Source organism: Sturnira hondurensis, unplaced genomic scaffold, assembly GCF_014824575.4.
Source record: "Sturnira hondurensis isolate 20B ecotype Veracruz unplaced genomic scaffold, ASM1482457v3 Scaffold0008992, whole genome shotgun sequence".
Taxonomy (NCBI): Eukaryota; Metazoa; Chordata; class Mammalia; order Chiroptera; family Phyllostomidae; genus Sturnira; species Sturnira hondurensis.
The window spans coordinates 2,907,291-2,918,482 of record NW_028081623.1 but is presented as its reverse complement, the minus strand read 5'-3'; the positions used below and the strand labels follow the sequence as shown (position 1 = coordinate 2,918,482).

Sequence of the window (11,192 nt, the reverse complement as noted above, 5' to 3'; positions counted from 1 at the left end):
TGCTTCCTAAAAGGTTTAAGGTAAAAGGAGTCATATGCACTACCATGAAGAAAAAAACACATCCCCATGTAGAACTGGAATTCTTAAATTGTGAAATTAAACAGTATCATGGTTATTTCATATAACTGATTACCAAGAACTTACAAAAATGATTGACCATATTAAATGTCTGCTCTAAGTTTCAAACACCTTGGATTAGAATCTGTACCATGCACTTCCACACAATTTGCTTTTGTCCATTGATGATGAAAATCTGAGACACTTACTTGTTCAAAAGGGCTTTTTGTCTTAATGCCTTTCCCACCACAGAAGACCCAGTTGTCTCTAAAACCAAGACTGGTAATAGACGTGCTCCCCAGTTCGGCGATGAGCCTCCGTGCCTCATCATTGAGTCTGGGAGAAACAGCACAGAACGATAAATATAGTGCACTGCCATTATCTAAGTGACCCTGACTCGGCTAGGATATTTAACACATAACACAAGATAAAATAGGTAAACGTAAGCTTAAATAAGAGAACATAAAAAAGAATAAAGACATTTTTTAGAGTAACAGTCCTGATTGAAGTTTCTTTTAATTTAAGTATAGGTGGCATATGATATTATATTAGTTATATTAATTTCAGGTGCACCATATAGCAATTTGACATTTTTATACCTTACATTGTGATCGCTCCATTAATTCCTGCTATTTGAATTCTTTAGTGACAAAAGACACGACACCTAGCAATTCATTTTAGTTCATTAAGAAGCACCTTTTAGGTATCTTTATATCATAATAAAAATTAACTTTCATCTATGCCTGTCAAATAAGCAAGGGACACTACAGCGAGCAGATGCCTGTCTAGGCTGATCCAGGGCCTTCGGAAGCCAGTATCTTTGTAAAATTAAACATCGCTTTGAATCTCCACTGGGTCCTTTGTAAATTGCATTCGAATAAAGGCAAATGCTGGGAGAAATCCAGCTATTTCTAATTCTCTCTTTTCTTTACAATAAAATGAACTTTGAGAATTGGGATATATTGTACTTCAGTGATTAGTGCCACATGGTTATTTAATAAAAATGAAACTTTTAACCACATAGCAGCCAGAAGGACAGACAGTGGCAAAAGCCAGCTGCCAGGGAAACAGCTCATTGAAAGGTGTCGTGAATGAGTTTTGTGTAGGTTATCAGGTTATCATCCTAATGTTGAGTGGTTCTCAATCTCCCCTTCGTCTCAAAGGGAGAAGAAATTCAGCAGCCACATGCCAGCTGTACAGGTAGGAGGAATAGGAAAGAAAAGAAGACAACTAAAGGCCTCCTGCGCAGCTGTTTGCCAGGAAGTCCTTCATTCACCCAAAAGATGGCACTTCGCTCAGTTTGAGAGGTTTGTTCTGTTAAAAATCTAATGCAGGATAGTTGGAGGGAGGGGTGGGGCTAGGTAAACAGCTGGAGGGTCGCTACCTGAAAATAGCCTAAGGGTCAGTAAGGAAGGTGTGCAGATACCTTTGAAGCACCCCATGGCAATGCCAGTTAGTACCTTTAAGATATTAATAAAAAAATCCCTAGCTCCAATAGTTCTTATTTAAATAACAAAGATAAATGGGGTTTTATATCTATATAAAACAAGAAAGAACTACATATATCATTAGCGATTTATGCACCCCTCCACCGCCCCCCAGCCAAGGCAGTGGAGCTGTTTTCAGCCACAGCCCGGGCCCTGGTGTCCTCCCCGGGGGAGGGTCACTAGAATCAGTGACAAATCAGCTGTTGCCCTGGAATTTTTATCCTTTCAGACTGAAATTTACATAAAGTGAAGCCTTTATAACCAAGTGAAATCAAAATAAATGAAATGGATGTACTAAAGAACCAGGGGAGTCCCTGCCTCCTGAAATTTTAAGACCTTTGCACAGAACCTTGGGTACGTGCCCATGGCTTGCTCCCCAAAGTCGGTCTGGAGCCCTTTCCTGTGCCCATTCTTACTTCATGAATGAGCTATCACTTCTCATTTGCTAGCACACTTGATAAACAACTCTTGTTTTAGAGGAGCACTCCCTGGAAGTATTGCCTAAACCCTGATTTCTTATTTGCAAGCAGCGTTAGCATGTCTTGGATCTGGAAGACATTCCATTTGTTAGTTTACCCAGTTCTTCTACATTCTGGCTACTTTCTTAGAACATCTTACTTGCATCATCAGCACCAATAAGTGGGTTCTGCCACTATGACTAGAATAAACAGTATTGAAGCACAGAGGTTGGGTATCAGTTCACTGCAAGGCCTAGTGATGAGCTCCTTGCAGAGAGGCCTTGGGGCATGGTTCACAATTACATCTCAGAAAAATCACACACTGGCACCTCACAGACTTTAGGGCTGCTCATAAATAGCTGAATGTTAAGTTCAGAAATGCTGGGGGATTGCTATGTACACAAAACACTGCTCACAAAGTAGGTGGTTATACAACTGCGGGCCTGGCCTCCACAAGAAATGATGTAAATTCTTTCTTAGCTAAGAATTTTATATCACTGAAGAGATATATTGAGGGGCAGTCACTGTTATTTCTGAACTTCTGACTTTCATGAGTGATCATTTTGATCTGTAGACATAAACTAAGCCAATTTAGCAAGAGATCTAAAAGCAACTTGAAAAGTTAGCTTTACATTTTGACTCTGCTGATCTCTTTTATTCCTTTCCCATGAGAACACCCTAGGAAACACCAAGTTTCAGCCCAGTGCAGAAAGGCGTTAACAGAGCAGGCCTGAGTTGGCAAGGCTGGGGCTTGGCTGGAACCTAGAAACTGGAATTTCGACAGGCTTCTACCACTCCCAGAATAGTTCGCTGTGACTAAAATGTAAAAAGAAAACCAACAAAAAAACCCCAAAACAAAAAAAACAAAACTCAGAACGCAGTTTCCCTACTTTCTTTCTGGAAGTCTGGAATTTGGGGATGTGCTGGGCAGCGGGTGCCTATGTGAGTGACCAGCTTCTGATAAATGTCCTGGGCACTGAGTCTCTAATAAGCTTCCCTAGCAGACAGTCTCAGTGTTGTCACAGTTTGTTGCCAGAGGAATTGTGCACACTCTGTGTGACTCCAGTTGGAAGAGGAATCTTAGCAGCGCAGCCTGGTTCCCTCTAGGCTTCACCCCATGCACCTATGTCCTTGCAGATTCCTCCTTGTATCCTTTTGTAGCCACATGTGTGCAGGTCTATATGCTGGGTCCTGAAAATCATCCTAACAAATCTTCACACCTGGGGGTCATCCTGGGCATTCTTGCCACAGGTCCCTAACCACATCTATCTACCTAGTTTGTAAGAAAATAATCCCCACAATGACTTCTAAACTTCTCTGACCTGCCTATGTAGGTTTGGTGATTTTATTATTCCTTTGATATTTTCTATTCAACTAAATAAAAGAGGCCTTCATATTTCAAAACGAATTTTAAAACCACACAACATAGCAAATATTTCAAGCACTGGTTAATACACAGAGGTGTCAAAATGTCCCATTTTTTAAAAGGCAGAGAGTAACTAATACAGTCATACATAGAATGAAGCTCAGAGATAAGCTTTTTATTCTACATAGGAACACCATGAGTTTATTACATGTGTTTTAATCTTTACCAGTGGTCTTAATTAGCTGCATTGTTAAAAATTTATATGAAATGTTATTTTAGTTAAGAATTTTCTTTAAAGTACTGTAAATACATTATCTTATGACAAACCATAAGTAGACAGACACAAACTGAGTGTTTCTGGAAAAGATTCTGAAGCCACACAGAGTGCTCGAGCAGAAAGAGAGGGAGTGGGTCTGCAGAGGGCTCAACTCTGCCACCGCCTCTGCGGGGAGAGGTGAACCACCTGACCACGCCTGGCTCCCTCTCTGGAAAGTATGGAAAGCAAGGAGGAGACCTGATATTCTGGGCTCAATTCACCTCAAGAAGAATAGGAAGCTCTGGGCATAGGTAACCATTATCTGAAACTTTAAAGTTCATCATGTAATTTCAAGATTACATGAGACTGAGATTAAATTTAATCTCAGGGAAGAAAAAGGAGGATAGTTTCTAAACTAGTAGTACGATTACAATGTTCTGTGATGCGCTTAAACTTAAAAACTTGAAGTGTGCAAAAATGCGGGGCAAACCCTATTCTACTAATAACAACTCTACTAATGACAATTTTCACTACTACTACCTGGAAGGCCTACAGTGCTTAGAATGTGATGAGATTCATAAAGGCTTAAAGGCCACAGAAAGAACTCCTGCTACTGAGTATGAATAATGAAGTAACCCACTGTCTCACAGGAATGATATAATATCAAGATCAAAGCTCGTCTTTTCCAGGGAGGCAAACACTCTCTGATCAATGAAAGGGAATAGTAGTACAAGAATGTCCATGTAAGCACTCGGAGGTAAATCATACCTCCAGGCCCATGCACACCACACACAGAAATTCTAAAGGAACTTGTTATTATAATCTTCAACATAGTGTCAGTTACTTCAGAAGCATCATGGGAAACGGAGTTGTGATGACATTAAAAATTAAACATTCCAGTTTTTTAAAAAGACAAGGAAAATTTTAGAAACAATGGTCCAATAAAACCAATTCCAATTCCTAGCAAAACTCCTGAATGAATTACAAGGAGATCGTGTGAGCATAAAAAACAATAAGGAGAAGTAGTGGGAAAGAGGGAGGAACAGTCAAGTTAACGTCATCTCAGCTACTCTACTGTTGAAGAGGTTTTTGAGCAGTAGATCAGGGTACTGTAATTAGCACAGTTTATGATTTCCAAGTGAGCTTCTGAGAGTCTCAGAAAATAAATAGCCTCTCGGAGTAAACTAATGACCCAGCAGCTGGAAGGCATGGCTATCAGGGTCCATTGGCAGCTGTTTGAAAAGCAGTTTCTGCACTTGATTAATAGACAAATCCCTTGCAGGAGGCCTCCAGCAGGGTGGCACACTGCTCTGGGTAGGCATCCTCATCAGTGACTGAGAGTTAGACATAAGAACAACTTCAAGAGAATACAAAGCCTAGAGCATGGAAACCTAATAGGACAAATGTGAGAATCAAGGCCAAGTGGGCCAAAAATCGGCAAAATTAAATTTAACGAGCATACATGCAGTTAAAGGCCTTCATTTAGATGAAATAAAATCAAGTTTTAAGTGGGAAGAAAGACCTGACTTGGCAGTGATTAAAAGAGAAAAGTCTAGGATCAAACGAAAAGATCAGAAAATTGAACTTGATCAAAAATGCATGAGCCAAAAATGTGATGCATTTAAAGAAAACTAATATAATCCGAGTCTGCATGAATATTCAAAGAAATGTAATCTCCACAACATGGTAAGCTAGCATCTCCACTGTACCCAGGACAGGCCAGACCACATCTGGAACACACTGTGCAGTGTGGGGCATTGGTTTAGGAGACAATAACCAACCACAGAACGCCCAGGAAATGCAGCCAGGAGGGTAAATTGACCTAGGAAATTAAGACGACTAACAGTTAAAAGAGCCTTATGTATTGAGTCTGGAAAAGAGAAAACAGAAAGAGAAATGCCATTTAGCTTCCAACACTCGAAGTAACAAATGATTGGGGGTACCATTTATTGTTTTGTTGCTTCATTTACCCAAGTGAAGGACTATCAGGTGGAATTTAGAGGGAAACAACCCTGAGAACATCACATTTACTTCACGGTAGTTTTTGTTTTGTTTTATTTCAAACAGAGAAATGACAAGGGTATTGGAGCCGTCATGAGGCGAGCAGCTCAGTGGAGGAGTTCACAGAGAAGTTCCCAGGGAGTATGGCCTTAAAGAACCCTGACTTCAAGACATCATTTAAATGGTTCACTTAGGCATGATGCTGACAGGTCATAGTGCATTCTTTCCAAAAGGAGAAAAACAATAGCAAAATTTAGCTTGCTCACTCAAGCTATTACATTATTTACTAAAAGAAAAAGGAACTTATTTTAGAGGAGCACGAAGTGGGAATGGAAAGTAAGCATCATTAGAGACCTGCACTCCCTAAAGTGTAAGTTTTTCTTGGACATAGGGGTTCTATTTCTGTTGTTTCTAAAATGTGCTTCCTGGTTGAAATCAAGAAACACTGGGATAAACAAAGCTGAAGAGGTTTCTTTAGGACAAAACTTCAGAACATTTTATTGTAAACCCCTAAAAAGTGCAAAACACCAGGCATCATCCCCAAACTTATGTGACTACCAGTTTTAAAGGACTACGGTTCCACTGGAGACATTTGGCAGTGCTGTGATGGAGCTCAGTCCCAGCCAGTCTGCTGAAGATAGGAGTATGGCCCAGGAGCTCACAGTGTATGGCAGACGCTAGGATCAGAAAGGAACTATGGGGAAATGAGTCCTGCCTTCCCTCATCAACACACATACCAACTCCCTATCTTGGAGAGAGCGGGCACATCCATTTTATCCTCTCCACTCCCTTCAGCATAAGGGGGAGAACAAACCATTCTAGAGGGTAAAATTCAGCAGTCTTGTGTAAGGAAAAGCCATAACACAACAGAGTTTTTCATTCCCTTATAAAACTGGGCATACCACACTAATGAGTCATTTCCAATGTTCAGACACCTGCCAAGATACATGGTAATATTTAATAGAGGTAGATGGCCCTTCATAAGGATTGTTTGTTCATTTCCATATAAAGGACATGATGCTTATAATTTATTTTACCAGTGTTTAAAAGAGGGAAGTACTTGATGCATGAATTAATGTTCCCCAGACTAAAAATGTATCCAGCTAGAATCCATTTAAATGGAACAGAAGTTGACAGTACATTTACACAGTGGAATACTACACAGAAGAAAGAACTCCTACCCTTTGTGACAGAGTAGCTAGATCTGCAGAGCATTATACTAAGTGAAATAAGCCAGGCAGCAAAAGACAAATACCATACAATCTCACCTATAAGTGTACTCTAATCAGCAAAACAAGCAAGCAAAATATAACCAGAGACATTGAAATAAAGAACTGAAAGTAACCAGAGTGGAGGGGGGAGGAGATAATAGGGGAAGGACTATCAAGGAACATGTATAAAGAACTCATGGACAAAACCAAAGGGGGTAGGTTTGAAGGTGGGAGGCAGAGATGGGTGGGGCAGGGGGCTGTGGTAGAGTGAAAATGGAGACAACTGTACCTGAACATCAATAAAAAAATCCACATTAGTTGACCAAGTGTACAGATATCAAAGTTTAGATTTTTGCTTTTGCCTTATACGTTGAGCCCTGGTCTGAGGCTGCTTTTGGCGCTTGTGATGAATGAACACCACTATTAGCAGCTAAAGAGATAATATCATCCTTGCCTCTGTTCTTAGATATGGCTACAATTTATTATTAGATGAAGGGGAACAGGTCTGATGCATATCAGGTATAGTAATGAAGTAACCTGGTGAAAAGGATGCGTCTATTCAGAAAAGACCTAAATTTTTTTTTTAACTTCAAATTATCCATGTAATAGCCTCATCTCTCAGCAAAAGCAAATAGTAAGCTACTTGTTTTTGACAAAGAAAGCCTATTATAGTCTATTTAGTTCTATCTAGGAAAATGGCAATAGCAGAATATGCCTGTTTTATTTAACCTTTGAACTATATGATGAAGGACCCAAAAAAACCCAGAATTATTTTCTGGAGGGCAGGCTCCTTGCAGTACAGATATCCCCCACTGGGTCAGTGTTGTAGGAACCCATCTGTATCAGTGTACCAGCTGTTGTGAGAGGCTGCATTTGGCTTCAGTTGATTTTTTTTGAAGACTCTTGCAACACATTTGACATTTCACTATGGGTGATTCATGAGCACACCTGCCCACACCACGCTGAGTATTCAGCAGGTTTTGACCAAAAAAGGCATGACCTCCAGACCCTGTTTACTCGATCTCATTCCTAGCAACTTTTTTTTTGTTTTCCTGGATAAAAAAAATTCCTCAAAGAGAAATGTTTTACCAGTGTAGAAGCAGTGAAACAAATAAACAAACAAACAAACAAAACGGCAGAGGCACTAAAAGGCGTCAAAATCCACAAGTTCAAAAACTGTTTTGAGCAGTGGAAATAAGGTCTCAATAGATGTACTACATCAGATGGAGAGTATTTTGAACGTGACTGAAATTTAAACATGTAAGAATAAATGCACAATTTTTTATAAATTTACTGGGTTTTTTTGGGGGGGTCCTTCCTCATAAGTTTAACACATCTTTAGTTGAACCAGATAAATGGCCTAAATGTCAATGAACCTGAAACATTCATAAAATGACACTGCTTAGTGAAAATTGTCAATAATGTAGCTACACATTAAATATATGTATAAAAAATCAAAAAGTAGAACAACATGCCATATTTCTGTGTGGAACTTGTCATTAAAAGGCTTTTCCATTAAAATAAGAAATGTATTTTTACTCTTGACAAAAGCCATCTGAGAAAAGTATCATAGAAAAGGTTTTTGAGAAAGAAGACTATTAAATAGAAGTTTGTCTCACCAAAAAGGTATTAAGTGTACTATTTGTATTAAATAGTTATTAAAAATATAATATTAATGAATTACTCTCAAAAAGTATCATGTCAATGTGCATCTCTACCAACAGTATATAAAAAAATTCATTTTTGTACATCCATGCCAATGTTGGCTTGTACCATTTTTCTTTAAATCTGCCAATCTGAATGGCCAAAGATTATATATTAATATCATTTTGGTAAGCATTTTCCTGAATATCAGTGAGGTTAGAAATCTTTTAATATTTTTATTAGCTGTTTGTATTTTTCTAAAATAAAATGTATATATATTTTGCCACAACAAATTTGAAATAGTATCTTATTGAATGAGGAATAAATAGATGAACTGAACTTCCAGAAATGAAGTCAAATTTACAATTGAAACAGCATCTCAACCCCAGGCGAGATCCCTGGTACCTCTCTGTGAATACCTACCTCCACTGAACAGGCATTGTAAGTCACTACTAAAAAGTCAGTTACAAGGGGATTTTTGGAAACACATAAAAACAATAAAATCACTGGAAGAAAAAAATCTACTAAATATTGAATATGGAGATGAAAACAATACTTCTCAAGTATTGCATTAAAGTAGAAAAACTAATTCTTTAGAATAGACTGATTCTTATATAGTCAAATCTGTGGGTTTTCCTTTTTTAGTTTCTATTCAATATAGTATTGGAAGTTTTAGCCACAGTGATCAGAGAAGAAAAGGAAATAAAGGGCACCCAAATCGGAAAGAAGGAAACAAAACTATCATTGTTTCCAGATGACATGATAGTGTACATGGAAAATCCTATAGACTCTACCCAAAAAGTGCTCAACGTAATAAATGAATTTGGCAAAACAGCAGGATACAAAGTCAATATCCAGAAATCAAAGGCATTTTTGTGTACTAACAGTGAATCAGCAGAAGCAGAAATCAAGAAAAAAATCGCAATCGATATAGCAAAAACAAAAATAAAATATCTGGGAATAAACCTAACCAAGGAGGTAAAAGACCTGTACTCAGAAAACTACACAACACTGAAGAAAGAAATCAAGGAAGACACAAACAAATGGAAACATATACCGTGTTCATGGATTGGAAGAATTAACATCATCAAAATGTCCATACTACCCAAAGCAATTTACAGATTCAATGCAATACCTATGAAAGTACCAATGGCATATTTCACAGACACAGAACAAACACTTCAAAAATTTATATGGAACCATAAACGACCCCGAATAGCAGCTGAAATTTCAAGAAAGAAGAACAAAGTCTGAGGGATCACAATACCTGATATCAAATACAAGGCCACTGTAATCAAAACAGCCTGGTACTGGCATAAAAACAGTCACATAGACCAGTGGAATAGAACAGAGAGCCCAGAAATAAACCCAACTCTCTATAGTCAATTAATATTCGACAAAGCAGGCAGTAACATAAAATGGAGTAAAGATAGCCTTTTCAACAAATGGTGTTGGGAGAACTGGACAGCTATGTGCAAAAAAATGAAACTTGAGCACCAACTTACATCATACACCAAAATAAATTCAAGGTGGATAAAAGACTTAAATGTAAGCCATGACACCATTAAAGTCCTAGAGGAGAACATTGGCAGGAAAATCTCAGATATTTCATGCAGCAATATTTTTACTGATACGTCCCCTAGAGCAAGGGACATAAAGGAAAGAATAAACAAATGGAATCTCATGAAAATAAAAAGCTTCTGCATGGCTAGAAAAACAGTATTAAAATTAAAAAAAGAAACAACTGTATGGGAAAACATATTTGCCAATGATACCTCCGACAAAGGTTTAATCTACAAAATATACAAAGAACTTACACAACTCCACTCTGAGAAGACAAGCAACCCAATTAAAAAATGGGCAAAGGATTTGAACAGACACTTCTCCAAGGAAGACATACAAAAGATCCAGAGACACATCAAATGATGCTCAGTATCTCTGAACAAAAATGTTCAGAAGCTCAGAAAAGATGCTATCAGAGAGATGCAAATTAAAACCACAATGAGATACCACTTTATACCTGTGAGAATGGCCATCATAAACAAAGCAACAAACAACAAATGTTGGAGAGGTTGTGGGGAAAAGGGGGCCCTAGTTCACTGTGAAAATGGGAAAGAGCCTAAAAGTTCAGCAGTAGATATTTTAGTAAAGATATTTTGAATGACACATTTAAAATCTACACTAGACATTTCAAAAAAATGCTACCATTCCAAATGTTTAAGAAAATCTGTGTATTAAAAAATCTGGAGGTAGAAACTAAAATATTATCAACAATTATCTTTGAGTAGTGAGATGAACTGTGCCTTGTGCTTTTCTGTGTTTTTTGAATTTTTACAACATATAGTATATAATTTTAAGTAAAAAAGTTACAAATTACCATCTATTAAATTTTATGAAAACATACTGCAATTATTATTTCACAATCTCACTTCTAGGTATTTCCTCTAAGGATATAACTAAAGGTGAAAAAATAATGTAAAAGGGTATTTATCACAACATTATTTATAATACAATAAACTTGGCAATAATAGGGAGCTTTTAAATAAAGGTGGGTCAACTGTGGATGAACCATAATAAAATACTATCAAAGAATAATAACATCAATGAAAACAATTTAAAGTTCCTAAAACAGAGAATATATAAGAGAACAAACTTTATGTACAACAAGATCCCACTTACCAACATATGCATAATGAATATACAGAAAGAAAA

At 37.7% G+C, this 11,192-nt stretch overlaps 1 protein-coding gene across 3 annotated transcripts in view; it reads right to left on the bottom strand.

Annotated features, from left to right (window-relative positions):
• Positions 1-11,192, bottom strand: part of FAM3C (FAM3 metabolism regulating signaling molecule C) — a 67,010-nt gene that overhangs the window by 18,934 nt on the left and 36,884 nt on the right. For all 3 annotated transcript variants that reach the window (XM_037056519.1, XM_037056520.1, XM_037056518.1), the window contains exon 9: positions 267-393. In XM_037056519.1, the coding sequence (XP_036912414.1) occupies positions 267-393 (127 nt within the window). The remainder of the gene's footprint in view (positions 1-266; positions 394-11,192) is intronic.